The following is a 19674-nucleotide window of genomic DNA, read 5'->3' on the forward strand; positions in this document are numbered from 1 at the left end:
AATACAAAAAATCTTCTGCAAAAGAACCGTAGTTACTTTGATCTCTTGAGATACAGACAATATAAACACACACAGGCATATGTTTTCACACCTTACAGAGTGGAGATGCAGAAAGCTTCCTTCCCTCCTGTCTTTCCTTCACATTTGTTCCTTCAATCCCTCCACCCATTCTTCCCTTCACTCAGAATCAGAATGATTATATAAATACAAAATGTTCTGTGCCAATGCAAGTGAATTAACAGTCATGTTTGGTATAATTTCAAATGTCTCAGTGTGACTAGTATAATGGTTTCAATCTTACAAGAAGTAGACTAAAAGATAATGGATCCTAAGAGTTTAGAGGTGTTTTGTTTACTGTTGGATGTGCCCTTTCCCAATGTCTTTCATGCAAATTACCATCTGCCCCCAAAAGGTGTAAAACTCTCAACATCTATCGGCCTTAATCAATGCAAATTCCAATTGTTAGTTTCTGTCTCCATTTGAAGGATGTTTGTCTTGGTCTGTGTGTAGGCCTACTTTAAGAAAATGTTGCATATATAATCTATATTCCATCTTTCTGAAATCAGATATGCATCCTTTGCTCTTAGTTTTATATTTGAGAATCTGATGTCTTGTTTTGTCATTGAACTTTGAATTGATATCTTTGAATTTTGAAACTTGAATTGATATCTCTGAATTGGCATAATGCATTTTTACCTGACTGATAATAAATTGTTACATTTTTTGTTCTGACTCACTCTGAGATTGTTGACTCAAAGTGTGCTTATAGATAATAATCAGATGTCTAGATAAATTATCCGAATGATTAATAATAACTGGCATGGTAACCTAAATTTGAGGTCATATTAAGATGGAGTCAGATAACAATTAGATTAACAACTTAACAATTAACACATTTTTCATTTCAGTATGAAAACAGAAATATCATAGTCTTGCAGTTTGTCTCAGCACGTTGACACCGATGAAATGTGCTTAATGTGCCAATTTATAAAAGATCTCATCATCATAATGAATGAGCTGAAAACTGAACTATTTGGATGAGACAAAGAGGCTTTTATCATCTGCACATTCACTCTGGAGAAAAGCTATTTAACTGTGATCAGTGTGGTAAATCCTTTATTTTTGCCATCAAAAAAAAAAAAAACATTCATACAAGTAAAACGCCTCATGTGTGATCTTTTTGTGGAAATAATTTTTCAGAACTGGAAGCTTATAAACAGCAGCATCAGAAAATAGATACTGACGTCTGTCTCTGTGTAATAACAAAAATAAATGACTATTTCACTGACAAGATCTTGAGTGACTAGGATACATTGATGTCATCTGCTTAATCATTTACATTTATTAAGTTGGCAGATGCTTTTATCCAAAGCAAGTTACAAATGAGGAATACAACAAGCCACAAACATGTATTAGTGTTCTAAGTGTACAAGAAATGATCAGAAATAATGTCCAAAGCAAAACATTAATACTGTAGCAGGAAATGTTTGGGATGTACAGTCATTACTGTAAAGCTACACAGAGTGATTGTCCATTACTGGCCATATTTTAATCTGTTCAGAGGCATCTACAAATAGACATGAATTTAATTTAATTAAGTAATTTAGTAATTAACTTCATGCCTTTCTGGAGATTACCTTGTATGTGAAATACTTTTATGTTTTCGGTTTTAATTTAAGTTTAATTTAAGTGTTAATTGAAGAATTTACTTGTTTCATCCTTATTTAGGACCCTACAATTTGATGAGCTACCATCCTATACAGCTGTATTATATGCAAATAATATACAACCTTGTCAAAATATTCGGTATTTCTGTATTTAATAAAAGTAATGCATTCAGTAGCACTAATTTGAAGGCATCTGCCCACATGTGATGCAAGCCCCTCCCATACGGAGGTGAGGCCCACCCACTTTGACGTCTCTGGGCTGATACAAACTTGGGAAATATTAGCATCATCCTAGAGGAGAAGGACAAACTCCAAGTGCAGCAGCTGAAATCTGTGACATACTGTGGTAAAGACGGAGTTTGTTAAAGAGGAGATTGAAGACATGAGTGATCCAGAACCATCCAGAATAAAACATGAAGATACCGAGGAACAAACAGGTTGGTGTTCATTTTCGAGTCTTCGTTATTAACTACTGAGGTTCAGCTGAATTTTTGCATTTCTCATTTTTGAACTATTTCTAACTTTTACAATTAGACCAGATGAAAGTGACAGAGCAAAGACAAGGACTGAGTGAAGAGGAGGAGAAACACTGTGACTTAAAAACTCAAAGAGTAAAAGCCAAAAAGCTGCAGACCTGTGATCAGCGTGGTAAAGATTCATCAAATCTGAAAACACACATGAAGGACCATATAAATGAGAAACCTCTCTCGTGTTCTTTCCATGGAAAGAGTCGCTCATTGATGGAAAATTGTAAACAGCGCCAGGGAACTCATAATGAAGTGAAAGAACATGTGTGTTTGGATTGTGGGAAGAGCTTCACTAAAGTTAGCCGTTTGAAACTGCACAAAAGGATTCACACTGGAGAAAAACCTCACAAGTGCTCATATTGTGACAAGAGTTTCACTCAGGCAGGAACCATGAAAATACATGAGCGAGTTCACACTGGAGAGAAGCCGTATCACTGTACTCAGTGTGGAAAGAGTTTCAGATATAGAAGTGATCTCAATTTTCATCTGCTCATTCACTCTGGAGAAAGACCATTTACCTGTGATCAGTGTGGTACAGATTTTAAATTAGCAATACTTCTAAAAAACCACATGAAAATTCATACAAATGTGAGACCGTATGCATGTTCATTTTGTGGAAAGTGTTTTGCTCGACTGGATCATTGTAAACGGCACCAGAAAAAACACATCAGCAAGAAAGATCATGTGTGTTGCGAGTGTGGGAAGAGCTTTACTAGAGCTGATAATCTGCAACAGCACCAAAGAATCCATACTGGAGAGAAACCTTACAAGTGCTCACATTGTGACAAGAGTTTCACTCAGTCTGGAAACCTGAAAGCACATGAGCGAGTTCACACTGGAGAGAAGCCGTACTACTGCCCTCCCTGTGAGAAGAGTTTTAGATTTTTAAAAGGCCTTGAAAGTCACATGAAAATATGTACTAATTTGTCACAGTGAGCAACATTTTCATGTTAGAACAGCCTAGTAAATAGTGTGAGATAAACAAAATATTGAGTTTCTCCAGAATAAAACATGAAGATACCGAGGAACAAACAGGTTGGTGTTCATTTTCGAGTCTTCGTTATTAACTACTGAGGTTCAGCTGAATTTTTGCATTTCTCATTTTTGAACTATTTCTAACTTTTACAATTAGACCAGATGAAAGTGACAGAGCAAAGACAAGGACTGAGTGAAGAGGAGGAGAAACACTGTGACTTAAAAACTCAAAGAGTAAAAGCCAAAAAGCTGCAGACCTGTGATCAGCGTGGTAAAGATTCATCAAATCTGAAAACACACATGAAGGACCATATAAATGAGAAACCTCTCTCGTGTTCTTTCCATGGAAAGAGTCGCTCATTGATGGAAAATTGTAAACAGCGCCAGGGAACTCATAATGAAGTGAAAGAACATGTGTGTTTGGATTGTGGGAAGAGCTTCACTAAAGTTAGCCGTTTGAAACTGCACAAAAGGATTCACACTGGAGAAAAACCTCACAAGTGCTCATATTGTGACAAGAGTTTCACTCAGGCAGGAACCATGAAAATACATGAGCGAGTTCACACTGGAGAGAAGCCGTATCACTGTACTCAGTGTGGAAAGAGTTTCAGATATAGAAGTGATCTCAATTTTCATCTGCTCATTCACTCTGGAGAAAGACCATTTACCTGTGATCAGTGTGGTACAGATTTTAAATTAGCAATACTTCTAAAAAACCACATGAAAATTCATACAAATGTGAGACCGTATGCATGTTCATTTTGTGGAAAGTGTTTTGCTCGACTGGATCATTGTAAACGGCACCAGAAAAAACACATCAGCAAGAAAGATCATGTGTGTTGCGAGTGTGGGAAGAGCTTTACTAGAGCTGATAATCTGCAACAGCACCAAAGAATCCATACTGGAGAGAAACCTTACAAGTGCTCACATTGTGACAAGAGTTTCACTCAGTCTGGAAACCTGAAAGCACATGAGCGAGTTCACACTGGAGAGAAGCCGTACTACTGCCCTCCCTGTGAGAAGAGTTTTAGATTTTTAAAAGGCCTTGAAAGTCACATGAAAATATGTACTAATTTGTCACAGTGAGCAACATTTTCATGTTAGAACAGCCTAGTAAATAGTGTGAGATAAACAAAATATTGAGTTTCTCTCAAAAGCACAAAAACATCTAGTTTAATTTTGTGAATTTTGACTTGTTCTTAGTCTGATTAAGGAACTATAGAGTGTAGGATGTTAGAGCGAATCAGACAGCTATAATGTGAGCAGAACTGAGCAAAAGCAGAAGAATTCCAGGGGCCCCAAAGGCAACATGGATGACCTTGAGTCAGATTTCCTGCCGCCAACAAGTCTGGAGCGACATACCAGCTATCTCCTTCACAGAAGAAGATTGTTACATTTAGGCGGATAACTCAAGATTAATGGTGGAAGAGACGACACATCCGACTCTCTTCCCCCCGAGGACAGAGAGCAAAACCTTTTGACCTTCCTCACAGAACAGGATTCTTACTCTCAGAACCGCTTGCAGCATGGCTGCCATAACATATAAAAAATGCATAAGATCATCCAACTTATAACCAAACATCATTCCATTGCATAATGCCACATTATCTCTGTAACCCAATCATTTGACTATCCTGTTTTAATCACTCGTTGTTTATGTGCAGTGCTTGAAGTGGGCAAAAAAGTGCCGGTACTCCCCCTACCCCCATTCAAAAATACAAATAAAATAGAAATACATTATGGGTGCAAGTTTTTCAGTCTGGTTCTCATGAGAGCACTTGGAGATTTGGTTTGGTGCTCACACTGCACATCATGTGACCCATTAAATAGAACTACAAAGATTTTATTAATAGTAGTAATATTATAATATAGTTTATCTTTATTTATTTATTTGAACAAAATAATAAACAAATTAATAATAATTCAGACGTGTGGAAAACTCCAATGTACATGTACATGTAATGATTGATTTATATAAATGCTTAAATGTTTTTTTTTATATATTTAAATCTGATGTTAAAGTAAAACTACTCAAGGGTTTGTTTCCATACAACAGTTAACTCACTGTTTAAAATCTAGTGTTTTATAACAAAGAATTGCTTCTTATTGATCTTTTTCATGTGCTGATACTATACCGCATTACCAAAATGCTCTGTATTTCGAACAGGAAATATGTTTAATTAATTTCAGCATAACTGAAGTAGTTTAGTGCAAATTAAGTCCTCTATTTTTGATTTCTCCAGATCTGGTCCTGTGGGTCTCAGTATCAGACAATGATCAGTGAAGCCCCTCCCACAACAATTCACCTATAAATACTGGAGAATATTCACATCATCCTACAAGAGAAGAACAAGCTCTAGGTGCAGCAGCTGAAATCTGTGACTTTTAAAGACAGAGTTTATTAAAGAGGAGATTGAAGACATGAGTTATTCAGAACCATCCAGAATAAAACATGAAGATACTGAGGAACAAACAGGTTGGTTCTTTAGTTTTCATTATTGACTGTTTTTGTTAGATGTGAAATTTTGATCAGTATATATCCTGTTGAAAAAAACAGCATGCTGTTTTTTCAACAGGGTATGGATGATAAATGATACAGAATTGCTTTTAAATGATCATAAGCCTGTTGTCATCAACATTCAATTGAACTAACAAGATAATTAACCATTGGCACATCAAAGATCTGACATACAAATATCTAATCTCTATTGTTTTCTGCTGTTAAATTATCTGGAATCAACTGATTCTAACTTATTATTTTAGACTGGATGGACATGAAAGAGCAAAGACAAGAACTGAATGAAGAGGAGGAGAAACACTGTGACTTCAAAACTCAAAGAACAAAAGCCAAAAAGCTGCAGACCTGCTCACAGTGCGAAAAGAGTGTCTCACACAAAGGAAACCTTAAGGAACACAAGAGAATCCACACTGGAGAGAAACCATACACATGCCCTCAGTGTGGAAAGAGTTTTTCACAACTAGACACTTATAAACAGCATCAGAAAACACATAATGTAGTGAGAGATCACGTGTGTTTGGATTGTGGGAAGAGCTTTACTAAAGTTACCAGTTTGAAACTGCACAAAAGGATTCACACTGGAGAAAAACCTCACAAGTGCTCATATTGTGACAAGAGTTTCACTCAGGCAGGAACCATGAAAATACATGAGCGAGTTCACACTGGAGAGAAGCCGATTACCTGTGATCAGTGTGGTACAGATTTTAAATCATCAACATTTCTAAAAGAACACATGCATTTTCATACAAATGAAAGGCCTTATGCATGTTTTTATTGTGGAAAGAGTTTTGCTCGGCTAAATCATTGTAAAGTGCACCAGAAAATACACACCGGTGAGAAAGATCATGTGTGTTGTGAGTGTGGGAAGAGCTTTACTAGAGCTGATAATCTTGATAAAACTTTACTAGAGCTGATCATACTTGATAAAATGTAAGTCATCAGAGTGAGCAACATTTTCAGGATTAAACTGTTAAACAAAATATATTCACCCAAAAGCACAACACCATCTAGTTTCATTTTGTGAATTTGATTTCACAGTCTGATTAAGGAACTATAGAATGATGCTCGAAGCTTCACCAAGATAATAATTCTTACAGTGTAAATCATTTTTATCTTTCCTACTGGGTAATTAGTTTGCTAAATGTGTCATGCTTTACTGTGTGTTGATCAGTTCTTGCTTGAATAAGCCACATTCTTGTCATTTACTAATTTCCTATATTGTGTTCTGGTTGTACATGAGTTGGAAAATATTAAACTGAAAGAAAAAAAAAAGTTTTCATTATTTACAGATGATTTTAACTGCGGCAATATTTTGCAAGACAATCACTGGTGTATAATTTGATTTGAATGACAAAAGTGACAAAACATGTATCATCTGAATCACTACATTCTTTTGTTTAATTATATTTAACTTCTACACACACATTTTTAATTTCAGTATAAAAACAGAAATATCATAGATGATAATCCTGTCTCCGTACCATGAGACAATATTATATGTAAGAATGCTGTCAATCGTTGACCTGTATACCATAGTTAGAGTCTGTGTACTAACATTAAAGTTCCTCAATTTTCTAAGAAGACCAAGGCGCTGGCTTGCCTTCTTATAGACAGACTCTACATTACTTTCAAAGTTGAGTTTATCGTCAATAATTGTTCCTAAATATTTAAAATTCGAGACCTGCTCTGCAATTTGTCTTTTTATAATGACTGGTTTATATGGGCTTGTATCTACTATTCTTGTTTGACTCCTCAAGCATAGCTCTTTTGTCCTTCCAATATTAAGATGTAAAAAGCTACTATCAAGCCAACCAATAATGCTATTGATAATGAAGAGCTATTAATTTCTTTCTGACAGGAAACCAGTGCCATATCATCAGCATACTTTATGACGGAGAGATTATCATCATCACACTGCAGTTCATTGACGTATACAGAGAATAATATTGGAGATAATACACATCCCTGGGGTACCCCAGTATTTGAAACCAAGCAGTCAGACATGACATTATGTTTTTTAAAAATCTTTAATCCATGAAATCAACCAACTACTAACACCTAAATTGTGAAGATGCTTTAAAAGAAGGTTAGGTTGGACAGTATTAAAAGCAGACGAAAAATCCATGAAAACACATATTCTAACACACATATATGACTTATCTAAATGATGTTGAACTTTATTCAAAAGAGTAAGAGAGGCATCCACAGTGCTCCGATTGGCCCGATAGGCAAACTGCAGGGGAACCTCTCAATTTGGGATGACAATTCCTTACACACTATGCGTTCCATACATTTGCAGAAAACTGATGTGAGCGCAATTAGACGAAAGTCATTTAACAATTTTGCATGAGGTATTTTTGGTACCGGGATAACAATAGAATTCTTCCAGGTCAATGGTACAAAGCTATTGTCCAGAAAGATTTGAAACATCCTTGTACACACATATCCCAGTTGTTCTGCACATTCTTTCAAGACTTTCCCCTTCAAGCCATCCGGGCCAGATGCCTTGTGTGATTTAACTTTGCGAACCTCTCTTTCCTGTATGGTCTGTATATGCCAATATATGAAACAATTTCCTCAATTTGAGTTTTTAACTTTTAAAATGGACTTTTTGAGTTTGATCCCAGATAAACTGAATTGAGCTTGATCCCATTGAAAGTCAACATTTAGCCTACTAAAAAAAAATAGCTAAAAATTAGGCTATGCCATCAATATGTCATCAGTCGTCACTTTTTTCACTTTCACTTTCAATAAAGGTCAATTATGCTCGTGGTAGCTGAAATTGCACATGCATTTGCGAATCGTATTATAAAGTTTAGGGTTCATTTAAATGAATTCAACAAATGTTTGTGATGCTATTTAAATTTGTATTTTTTATTTAGTTATCGCTGTTTTTCTGTTTGTATGAATATAAAACATACAGGCCTATTTATAAAATATGAAAATTGTTTAGTTTATCTATAATAGAATAATGTTAGGGCATTCAAATTTAAACAGCACACTTAAAATAACAGGGAAACATCCAAAATGGGTTATGTGAACAATGTAATGTTGAAGAAAAAATACCTCATGTATTTCTTGAATGTAGTAGGCCTATATACGAACAAGAAAGGGGAAAATGATAGAAGAAATAAAGAAAAAAAAATGGAGTTCAAGAATTACATTTTAAGGTTTTAATAAAATGGTCAAGTTAAATAAACATTGAAGTCTTCTTTGATTTTATTAGAGAGACTGGACTGAATAGAATATAAAACTCTGTTCCACACTCCGGAGCAGAAGGTGGCGGTAATGCACCGATTTACGTTGGTTGCCAGCCGCCGTTAAAAACGAAGAAGAAGAAGAAGAAGAAGAAATATATGTGTATTTTTAGTCTGTAATGTGTTGCAACTTGTGAGAGATGTTCCCGATTTACAGAGTTTGACATGAACCACCCTGATAGAAGAGGTATTTAACTATTAATAAACAGACGCACTGCTTTTGTATTAGCATTGAATATACGTGAATTCTTCTTTGTTTTGTTTTGTTTGATGCTAACATTGTTAAGAAAGGACGTGCCAAGCAAGTTATAATGTAAGATTTTAACCCTTTATCGTTATTTAGAGTCCCAGGGTTACTTAAAGATGAGATTGCTTCTAATAGAGCTGTTTATATACTAATAATGTACCGCTTTACTTATACAAATATGTTCAGTATAAATTGAGTCCCCTTTTTTGTGGGTCTCAGTATCAGACAATGATCAGTGAAGCCCCTCCCACAACAATTCACCTATAAATACTGGAGAATATTCACATCATCCTACAAGAGAAGAACAAGCTCCAAGGTGCAGCAGCTGAAATCTGTGACTTTTAAAGACAGAGTTTGTTAAAGAGGAGATTGAAGACATGAGTGATACAGAACCATCCAGAATAAAACATGAAGATACTGAGGAACAAACAGGTTGGTGTCCATTCATGATTCCTTGTTATTGACTGTGTTGGTAGCTATGAAATATTAAGTAGTAGGCCTATATGGATGGTAAACGCAGTGTTCACTTGAACTGATTCTAACTTGTTTATTTTAGACTGGATGGAGATGAAAGAGCAAAGACAAGAACTGAACGAAGAGGAGGAGAAACGTGACTTCAACACTCAAAAAACACAAACCAAACCGCTGCACACCTGCTCACAGTGCGAAAAGAGTTTCAAGTGCAAAGGATACCTTAAAAAGCACATGATAGTCCACACTGGAGAGAAATCGTACACATGTGCTCAGTGTGGAAAGAGTTATTCGCGACTGGACACTTATAAACGGCATCAGAAAAAACACAATGGAGAGAAACGGTACAACCTCCGTGTAAAACGTAAAAAAAAGACTTTCACAAATACAGGTAGTCTCAAAAATCATCTGCACGTTCATGCTAGAAAAAAGTCGTATAACTGTGATCAGTGTGGTAAAGATTTAAATTCATTGTCGGGTCTCAGTCGACACATGAAGTTGCATAGAAATGAGAGGCCTTATTGCTGCTCTTACTGTGGAAAGAGTTTTACACAGCTGAGCAATTGTAAACAGCACCAGAAAATACACACCGGCAAGAGAGATCATGTGTGTCGTGAGTGTGGAAAGAGCTTTATTACAGCTGGTGATTTAAAAAGGCACTTAAAAATTCATACTGGAGAAAAACCTCACAAGTGCTCATATTGTGACAAGAGTTTCATTCGGCCTGAACACTTGAGAATACACGAGCGAGTTCATAGTGGAGAGAAGCCGTATTACTGTACTCAGTGTGGAGAGAGTTTCCAACGTTTCCGTGGTCTGGTGATTCATATGGAAAAACATTGTTCTGCGTCACAGTGAGCAAATGTTATCTACAGATTGAATGCTTTTAAAAAACAATTTAAAAAATATGAGATTCAGATAAAGCAAACATGAAGAGTGTCATTACATTTTATTTTTTAATGGATGGATATGTATGTTTTTTCCTTTGAATGTATGGGTTCTGTATAATAGCAAAAAATAAAAATTGTTTTGTCTTTGTATGATTTTAAGAAATGTGTTAGTCCCTTATTATAGTATTTTAGTCAAATGTTTGAACCTGTTCTTCTAATTCAGAGGCAGGAACAGATTTTAAAATAGCTTTCAAAGGTGATGATTTTGCATCATCTTTTACAGTAGATCTCAGACATCATCATAATAAAATTAGGGAACTATTGTTCTATTGAACTCATGTTCTTTCCATGGAAAGAGTTTGATGTGATTTTTGAAGCTTCACCAGAAAATAATATCTTTCTGGGTAATTAGTTTGCAAAATGTATCAGGCTGGACTGTATGCTATTAGCAGGTTTTGCTTTAATAAGACATATTCATGTCATTTACTTGTTTACTATAGTGTGTGCTGATTGTACCCAAGATGAAAAATAATAAAAAATAAACGAACTTAAAAAAGTTGATAGTTTTTTTTATATACAGATGGTTTCAAATTTCCAATAAGTTGCGAGACAATACTCATAGGTGTATACTTTACCTTGAATAATGCAAGTTCAATGACAAAACATGTATCATCTGAAACACCGGATTCTGTTGTTTAAAGGGGTCATATGATGCTATTTTAAAGATCATTATTTTGTGTATTTGGTGTAACAGAATATGTTGACATGCTTTAATGTTCAAAAAACACCCGCTGCACACCTGCTCACAGTGCGAAAAGAGTTTCAAGTGCAAAGGATACCTTAAAAAGCACATGATAGTCCACACTGGAGAGAAATCGTACACATGTGCTCAGTGTGGAAAGAGTTATTCGCGACTGGACACTTATAAACGGCATCAGAAAAAACACAATGGAGAGAAACGGTACAACCTCCGTGTAAAACGTAAAAAAAAGACTTTCACAAATACAGGTAGTCTCAAAAATCATCTGCACGTTCATGCTAGAAAAAAGTCGTATAACTGTGATCAGTGTGGTAAAGATTTAAATTCATTGTCGGGTCTCAGTCGACACATGAAGTTGCATAGAAATGAGAGGCCTTATTGCTGCTCTTACTGTGGAAAGAGTTTTACACAGCTGAGCAATTGTAAACAGCACCAGAAAATACACACCGGCAAGAGAGATCATGTGTGTCGTGAGTGTGGAAAGAGCTTTATTACAGCTGGTGATTTAAAAAGGCACTTAAAAATTCATACTGGAGAAAAACCTCACAAGTGCTCATATTGTGACAAGAGTTTCATTCGGCCTGAACACTTGAGAATACACGAGCGAGTTCATAGTGGAGAGAAGCCGTATTACTGTACTCAGTGTGGAGAGAGTTTCCAACGTTTCCGTGGTCTGGTGATTCATATGGAAAAACATTGTTCTGCGTCACAGTGAGCAAATGTTATCTACAGATTGAATGCTTTTAAAAAACAATTTAAAAAATATGAGATTCAGATAAAGCAAACATGAAGAGTGTCATTACATTTTATTTTTTAATGGATGGATATGTATGTTTTTTCCTTTGAATGTATGGGTTCTGTATAATAGCAAAAAATAAAAATTGTTTTGTCTTTGTATGATTTTAAGAAATGTGTTAGTCCCTTATTATAGTATTTTAGTCAAATGTTTGAACCTGTTCTTCTAATTCAGAGGCAGGAACAGATTTTAAAATAGCTTTCAAAGGTGATGATTTTGCATCATCTTTTACAGTAGATCTCAGACATCATCATAATAAAATTAGGGAACTATTGTTCTATTGAACTCATGTTCTTTCCATGGAAAGAGTTTGATGTGATTTTTGAAGCTTCACCAGAAAATAATATCTTTCTGGGTAATTAGTTTGCAAAATGTATCAGGCTGGACTGTATGCTATTAGCAGGTTTTGCTTTAATAAGACATATTCATGTCATTTACTTGTTTACTATAGTGTGTGCTGATTGTACCCAAGATGAAAAATAATAAAAAATAAACGAACTTAAAAAAGTTGATAGTTTTTTTTATATACAGATGGTTTCAAATTTCCAATAAGTTGCGAGACAATACTCATAGGTGTATACTTTACCTTGAATAATGCAAGTTCAATGACAAAACATGTATCATCTGAAACACCGGATTCTGTTGTTTAAAGGGGTCATATGATGCTATTTTAAAGATCATTATTTTTTAAAGACAGAGTTTGTTAAAGAGGAGATTGAAGACATGAGTGATACAGAACCATCCAGAATAAAACATGAAGATACTGAGGAACAAACAGGTTGGTGTCCATTCATGATTCCTTGTTATTGACTGTGTTGGTAGCTATGAAATATTAAGTAGTAGGCCTATATGGATGGTAAACGCAGTGTTCACTTGAACTGATTCTAACTTGTTTATTTTAGACTGGATGGAGATGAAAGAGCAAAGACAAGAACTGAACGAAGAGGAGGAGAAACGTGACTTCAACACTCAAAAAACACAAACCAAACCGCTGCACACCTGCTCACAGTGCGAAAAGAGTTTCAAGTGCAAAGGATACCTTAAAAAGCACATGATAGTCCACACTGGAGAGAAATCGTACACATGTGCTCAGTGTGGAAAGAGTTATTCGCGACTGGACACTTATAAACGGCATCAGAAAAAACACAATGGAGAGAAACGGTACAACCTCCGTGTAAAACGTAAAAAAAAGACTTTCACAAATACAGGTAGTCTCAAAAATCATCTGCACGTTCATGCTAGAAAAAAGTCGTATAACTGTGATCAGTGTGGTAAAGATTTAAATTCATTGTCGGGTCTCAGTCGACACATGAAGTTGCATAGAAATGAGAGGCCTTATTGCTGCTCTTACTGTGGAAAGAGTTTTACACAGCTGAGCAATTGTAAACAGCACCAGAAAATACACACCGGCAAGAGAGATCATGTGTGTCGTGAGTGTGGAAAGAGCTTTATTACAGCTGGTGATTTAAAAAGGCACTTAAAAATTCATACTGGAGAAAAACCTCACAAGTGCTCATATTGTGACAAGAGTTTCTAGATTTAATATCTATACACATTTTTTTTTCAACTTAAAAACAAATATCATGACTGTAATGTATTTGTTCATTGTTTGTTTCAAATTGTTTTATTGCACAATGATTACTGGCTGTTTGGCTTAGTTTAATGTTAATGACTACAGCTGTGAAAAAATAATTAAAAAGCAAATAATCTATAGGGATCCATGACATATTGAAAGTACATAGATCTGATCATAATCTTGTATAGCAGCTGTCATCCACATTTTGATTGTATGAACATGAGAATGACAGAAACTCAAAGATCTGATACTTCATAAAGTATCTCAAATACCTCTGTTGCTTTGGGTTCAAACTAATTTGGACATTTATCCTCCTTGAACTGATTCTAACTATTTTATGTTTCTTTTAGTCCAAATGGAAGTGAAATGGCAAAGACAAGAACTGAACATAGTGAAATTTCAATGGTGATGATCCTGTAGTTTGTCTCAGTCTGCTGACACACAATCAAATGTGCTTAATGTGCCAATTTACAGAAGATCTCAGACATCATCAGAATGAATGAGGAGAAAACAGCGGATTTTAAACATGACGGCTCTGTTATTTTGATCTTTTGTTGTTTAGGCCTATATATTACAAACAGACATTGTGCATTATCACAGGTTTCTGCATATTTAAATTAGGTGATCTATAGGGGCGGGACCATTGATCTATATATAATTATAGATCAGTGGGCGGGACCGATGAGCGACACGCCCATCTCCTCAATCGCTCACGCTGATGTTTCTTTTCTGGCGCTCTTTCAAACTTTCAGATGCGTGGAAAACTCCTCCAAAATAGAGAGCACAGGTAAATATTGATTTCTATGAATATTGACAAGAGGGGTTTATTTTATTTTTTTTATTCAGTTATTTTTGTTCAGTTATTTTTGATTTCTCCAGATCTGGTCTTAGGGGCGTAAATCGCGGTGGGAGGGGGGTTATCCCCCTTAAAAATATAATTACAGACCACTCTGTGTATTTTACATAATATAATGGACATATACTTAAAATAATTGTGTAAGTAAAACAATATAAACGCATAAAAGCCTTTTAAGTTTAGAAACGTTGTGAGTCCCCCCTCCCTTGCCTCGCAGTGGTTTGGTCCACTGCCTGCTTTCCCCCTTTACTTCACTGACATACGAGTCCGGTCGAGAGAACAATGTTCTTCAGTAGGCCTATTATGTGTAAGTAGGCTGTTAAGGCTATTTTATTCACTTTAGACATCGGATGAAGTGATTCTTTCTCTTTAATACAGATGATGCTGGATCATTAATAAATTAGTTATGACAAAAAATGATGACATCCGATGTATTTTCTATGAGCGATGAGTAATAATACTTCGTTACAGTACTTAAGTATTTTTTGGGAGTATTTGTACTTTACTTGAGTTTTTATATTTCAGCCAACTTTTACTTTTACTCCACTACATTTCCTAATTAAAATGTATACTTTTACTCCGATACGTTTCGCCGAAGCATATTCGTTACTTACTACAAAATAGTCAGAAGTGATCTTTACTTAATATCCTAATGATTTTTGGAATAAAAGAAAAATCAACAATTTTGACCCATACAATGTATTGTTTGCTATTGCTACAAATATAACTGTGCTACTTATGACTGGTTTTGAGCTCCAGGGTCACATATGCTGTATGAAAGTCCTGTTGCTCATAATATCATTGGCTCTGTTTGTTGTGTAATGTAAAATAAGTAAAAAAAAAAATAAAAAAAAAATCTTCACATTTCCCTTCCAACAAAAATTTGGCAATATATGCTGGGATGTTCACTTAACGTTCACATAACCCAAAAATAACAAAACCATGTTTTTAAACATGTAATAAACTGGATTTTTAAATATTCAGAGAAATAACATTTTCATAACTCAATGGGAACATACCCAGCTGTTCTAAGAATGTTTTACTAACATTCTCATTAAGTTATGAAAATGTTCAAATTTTTCTTGGTTATGCAAACGTTAGAGAAAATATGTAAGTATATGTAAGTATTTTTATATGTAAATATGTTCCATTTTATCATGTTGCAAACACATTGTTTTTAAATGTTTATTATTTTTGGAAATTCTGAAACAATTAGTAAGAACTTTTTTTATTAATTCTAAAAAAACGAATTCATGATGGGAATGCTATTAAAGACTTTGAACGAAAGTTTTATTTTTGTTACCAGAAGAACTTTTGTAATAACTGTGAATGAACCTTACCAGAATGTTAGCTACAATTCTGAGAATATTTCTAGTTAGTAGCCTAGTAGCTGGTTTCTATAGCCTAGTAAAAGTGTAGTGACCCTGAGTGTCATGCTTACATTTGCATATTGTATGACATTTTATATATATGATACTAACTAAATTGAAATACATGTAAACAAACAGGTAGGCTATATTTGATGGATTTGGGAATTAGGCTATGTTATTTTGTATGTGTTATTTTGTCACTATTTATCTTACATTTATTGGTTTCAGGTTCTTTAATATTTGGTTGATATCTGAGGGAGTCTCAGATATAATATTGAGTTATAATGACGCAAGATGAGACAGAAACATAAAACGTTCTTCATGATCTTCATGTGTCAAGCTAAACTTTGCATATCACAAGTCATTTCAGATAGGAACCTAGCCAATTTGAAATCCTGCATTGATTTAAAATTCTCTTCATTGTTTTGTCTCAATGGGAATAAAATAATGAATTATTTTATTTGCAAACGTCTCCAGTAAAAGTAAAGTTTGAGATTTGAATCCGCATCAAATGAGTTTTGGCTTTCCGCGCCCCCTGGAGGAAGACAAGCGAATAACAGCTGCTGCTCAATACGCATGCGTGCTACGGCAGATGTTCACGACAGTGCAGAGAAAACCTATGGAGCGACATAACTGTGTGACATATTGTGGTAAAGATGGAGTTTATTAAAGAGGAGATCGACGACATGAGTGATCCAGAACCATCCAGAATAAAACATGAAGATACTGAGGAACAAACAGGTTGGTGTCCATTCATAATTCTTCAATATTGATGACCACTGACTGAGGAGCATTAAGGTAAACAAACATAAATTCAATATTTGTGGTGGCTGTAATTGATAATTATATAATCATATAACGTAATAATTATAAAAAATTATAATAATTATAAAATCACATGAATCGTTATAATATAAAGATGGGTAAATAAAAATGCATTTCAATAAAGATAACCTCGTATAGCTATATTTATCTTCACATAAATACTTGACTATGGAAGCCCGTTTCTGCCACGGAATAAAAAAATATCAATATTCGGGACTTTTTTCCCCACAATTCTGAGTTGTTGTTTTTTTCTGTCAGAATTGCTAGATATAAATTGCAAGCAAAAACAGTTTGAAAAATGTTTAAAAATCGAATTTTGAGGGGAAAAGTCGCAATTGCCTTTGTAGTGTTGTATCCTGATATAAACTCACAATTCTCCAGAATTGCATGATCTAAACTCAATTCTGGGAAGAAAAGTCTAAATTTTAAACGTTTTTTCATAATTTTCAGAAAAAAGTCCGAATTGTGAGATAAAAGTCATTGCAAAGGATGAATCAAATTATTATTATTTTTTTGTTTTTATTTGATTGTCGATGTTTGTGATGATACATTTGTATTAAACCTTAAATCCAGAAAAAAAAAAAAACTATTATTATTAAAAAAAATGCAATAAAAATTTTAAATTGTTAAAGTTACATGAATTCAATTGATTACCTTTTGTTATTGATACAATGTTCCATGCTTGACCTTTTACTATATTTACATTTATTGGTCATTTTCAAAGATTTAATATGTTCATTTTTAGACCTGATGGAAGTGAAGGAGGAACGTTTAGAACTGAACGAAGAGGAACATTTCATTACTGTAGAAAATAATTCCTCCCAAAACGGAGCTCAAAGAACAGAAGCCAAAAACCCTGTGACCTGCCCTCAATGTAAAAAGAGTTTCACGCAAAAAGGAAGCCTCATTAGTCACATCAGAATCCACACCGGAGAGCGTCCGTACACGTGTCCGCACTGCGGGAGGAGCTTCGCACGTAAATACAGCTTGAATGTGCACTTAAGAGTCCATACTGGAGAGAAACCCTACACCTGTCCTCAATGTGCGAAGACTTTCACGCAAAAGGTACACCTGAACAGTCACCTAAGAATTCACACTGGAAAGAAACCATTCGTATGTCATCAGTGCGGAAGCGGTTTCACACGTAACGACAGCTTGAAGAACCACTCCAGAATTCACACTGGCATGAAGTCCTTTATTTGCCCTGAGTGTGGAAAGAGCTTTAACTGGGCTCACAATTTCAACAATCATCTGCGCTCTCATTCTGGAGTGAAGCCTTTCAGCTGCGATCAGTGTGGCGAAAAATGCCCGTCTGCATCCGCTTTAAGATACCACCTCCAAGCTCATACAAATGAAAGGCCTCACTTGTGTTCTTCGTGCGGAAAGAGTTTTGCACGGCTGGACTCTTTTAGAGCGCACCAGAAACTGCATAGCGGCGTGAGACCTTACCTGTGTTCAGACTGCGGCAGGACGTTTAATAAAGCCACCAACTTGAAAGAGCACCAGAAGATTCATATCGGTGAAAGACCGTACAAGTGTTCGCTTTGTGACAAGAGTTACAGTCAGTCGGGATCCTTGAAAGCACACGAGCGACTTCATACAGGAGAGAGACCGTATCGCTGCACTCAGTGTGGAAAGAGTTTCTTCAAATCAAGTCATCTAGTGGCACATATAAAAATGCACCGTCCGACTCCGAAGGCTTCACAGTGAGCAACTGTGATTTTAGATAGTTCAAAGTCTGATTTTGGTTTATCTAAGAAGATATTTCCTGGTATAAGTGCAGTGTTTTGTGCGAATAATGTAAAGAAATTAATTGTAGCTGATAAAAGTGAATAAAGCCCTTTTTTTTTTCTAAGCACTTTACTTTTATTTGAAAGCAATTTTGAGATTCGGGGTTTTCAAAATGTGTTGTTTCAGACGAGTGGACTTTATGTATTTTTGCATCTGATTTCAAATACAATATGCATTTTTAAGGGTTGGTTTCTCAACATGTTTTTTTTTTCTGCTCTGCTTGAGCAATGCTTAAACCAAACTTTACAGTTTTACTTCTATTTGTATTCTGATTGTACCTACGGGAGGGGGGGTTTGGTCATAGGCTACCATTCGCCTGATATATATTTAACATTTTATTCTGAAAAACATGATGAAAATGATTTATTTTCTAGATTTTGACAGTGTTTTCTGATTTATGGAGAGCTAAAAAGCCTCTAATATGTCAACAAAATGAAAGGAATTTTTAACCTGGCTTTATCCAGTGTTCAGATTTGCCTGAAGTGAGTGTAAATTTAATTAGATAAAGCATCATTTGCAGAGGCGGTCAGTAGTGAAGTATTTTTACTCTGCTTTAAAAGTACTTTTCAAGTGTCTGTACTTTATCAGAGTGCTTTTCTTTAGAAAACTTTACTTCACAACATTCCAAAGCATAATATTGTGCTTTTTACTGCACTACGTTTCATATTAAATATCATTTAATACTTAATCACATTAGAAATCTATTACTTTCTTACTTTTACTCAAGTAAAAGTAATTCAAAGATTTACTCGAGTACAAGAAAGTACTACATTTTTAATGTTCTTAAGTATTAAAGGTAAAAGAAACAACAACTTTTATTTATGAAATGCAGTGCAGTAAAAAGTATGACACTATGCTTTGGAATGTAGAGAAGTAAAGTTTTCCAAAGAAAAAACTACAGATACTTTTTAAATTTACTTGAGTACAGTAAAAATACTTCACTACTGTTCGCCTCTGATCATTTGCATATTTAAACATAAGATTTTTTGAAAACTTGTAATACAAAAAATGTTTGCAATACTTAATGCATAATAAGGGGAAGTATGGTGATATATATTAATTAAGTTTTGCATTAAAAAAAACTGTCAGTGTGTTTGAAAATATATGGAAATAAGTTATTCATATGTTTTTAATGTTATAATAGTGTT

General features: G+C 34.9%; 5 protein-coding genes across 6 annotated transcripts; all 5 read left to right on the forward strand.

Moving 5' to 3' along the window:
* The first annotated feature begins 1975 nt into the window (after positions 1-1975).
* LOC107670080 (gastrula zinc finger protein XlCGF7.1-like) lies at positions 1976-3185 on the forward strand. The gene is made up of 2 exons (XM_016462559.1): positions 1976-2104; positions 2202-3185. Exons 1-2 carry the CDS (start codon positions 2050-2052, stop codon positions 3128-3130), a joined length of 984 nt encoding a protein of 327 aa, XP_016318045.1. The 5' UTR covers positions 1976-2049; the 3' UTR covers positions 3131-3185.
* A 13-nt stretch (positions 3186-3198) lies between these two features.
* Positions 3199-5004, forward strand: LOC107670085 (gastrula zinc finger protein XlCGF7.1-like). Its single transcript, XM_016462565.1, has 2 exons — positions 3199-3229; positions 3327-5004. Exon 2 carries the CDS (start codon positions 3332-3334, stop codon positions 4253-4255), a length of 924 nt encoding a protein of 307 aa, XP_016318051.1. The 5' UTR covers positions 3199-3229; positions 3327-3331; the 3' UTR covers positions 4256-5004.
* A 3979-nt stretch (positions 5005-8983) lies between these two features.
* Positions 8984-10669, forward strand: LOC107670083 (gastrula zinc finger protein XlCGF49.1-like). Its single transcript, XM_016462563.1, has 3 exons — positions 8984-9131; positions 9411-9623; positions 9748-10669. Exons 2-3 carry the CDS (start codon positions 9569-9571, stop codon positions 10518-10520), a joined length of 828 nt encoding a protein of 275 aa, XP_016318049.1. The 5' UTR covers positions 8984-9131; positions 9411-9568; the 3' UTR covers positions 10521-10669.
* A 2130-nt stretch (positions 10670-12799) lies between these two features.
* Positions 12800-13645, forward strand: LOC107670068 (zinc finger protein 420-like). Its single transcript, XM_016462546.1, has 2 exons — positions 12800-12886; positions 13011-13645. The coding sequence occupies exons 1-2, from the start codon at positions 12832-12834 to the stop codon at positions 13643-13645; spliced, it is 690 nt and encodes a 229-aa protein (XP_016318032.1). The 5' UTR covers positions 12800-12831.
* A 2881-nt stretch (positions 13646-16526) lies between these two features.
* LOC107670078 (gastrula zinc finger protein XlCGF8.2DB-like) lies at positions 16527-18623 on the forward strand. 2 transcript variants are annotated; one of them, XM_016462557.1, is made up of 2 exons: positions 16527-16651; positions 17481-18623. In XM_016462557.1, the coding sequence occupies exons 1-2, from the start codon at positions 16567-16569 to the stop codon at positions 18443-18445; spliced, it is 1050 nt and encodes a 349-aa protein (XP_016318043.1). In that variant the 5' UTR covers positions 16527-16566; the 3' UTR covers positions 18446-18623. The 2 variants fall into 2 exon arrangements, with proteins under 2 accessions (XP_016318043.1, XP_016318044.1); XM_016462558.1 differs by having other exon boundaries at positions 16636-16708.
* The last annotated feature ends 1051 nt before the right edge of the window (positions 18624-19674 follow it).

This window comes from Sinocyclocheilus anshuiensis, unplaced genomic scaffold, assembly GCF_001515605.1.
Source record: "Sinocyclocheilus anshuiensis isolate Anshui unplaced genomic scaffold, SAMN03320099.WGS_v1.1 scaffold48, whole genome shotgun sequence".
Lineage (NCBI taxonomy): Eukaryota > Metazoa > Chordata > Actinopteri > Cypriniformes > Cyprinidae > Sinocyclocheilus > Sinocyclocheilus anshuiensis.

Bases quoted from the DNA above. Each gene is read 5' to 3' on its own strand.
- LOC107670080 (XM_016462559.1), top strand. From the start codon at position 2,050: ATGAGTGATCCAGAACCATCCAGAATAAAACATGAAGATACCGAGGAA. The intron at 2,105-2,201 runs GTTGGTGTTCAT...TTTTACAATTAG, and splicing joins AGATACCGAGGAACAAACAG to ACCAGATGAAAGTGACAGAG.
- LOC107670085 (XM_016462565.1), top strand. From the start codon at position 3,332: ATGAAAGTGACAGAGCAAAGACAAGGACTGAGTGAAGAGGAGGAGAAA.
- LOC107670083 (XM_016462563.1), top strand. From the start codon at position 9,569: ATGAGTGATACAGAACCATCCAGAATAAAACATGAAGATACTGAGGAA. The intron at 9,624-9,747 runs GTTGGTGTCCAT...TGTTTATTTTAG, and splicing joins AGATACTGAGGAACAAACAG to ACTGGATGGAGATGAAAGAG.
- LOC107670068 (XM_016462546.1), top strand. From the start codon at position 12,832: ATGAGTGATACAGAACCATCCAGAATAAAACATGAAGATACTGAGGAA. The intron at 12,887-13,010 runs GTTGGTGTCCAT...TGTTTATTTTAG, and splicing joins AGATACTGAGGAACAAACAG to ACTGGATGGAGATGAAAGAG.
- LOC107670078 (XM_016462557.1), top strand. From the start codon at position 16,567: ATGGAGTTTATTAAAGAGGAGATCGACGACATGAGTGATCCAGAACCA. The intron at 16,652-17,480 runs GTTGGTGTCCAT...GTTCATTTTTAG, and splicing joins AGATACTGAGGAACAAACAG to ACCTGATGGAAGTGAAGGAG.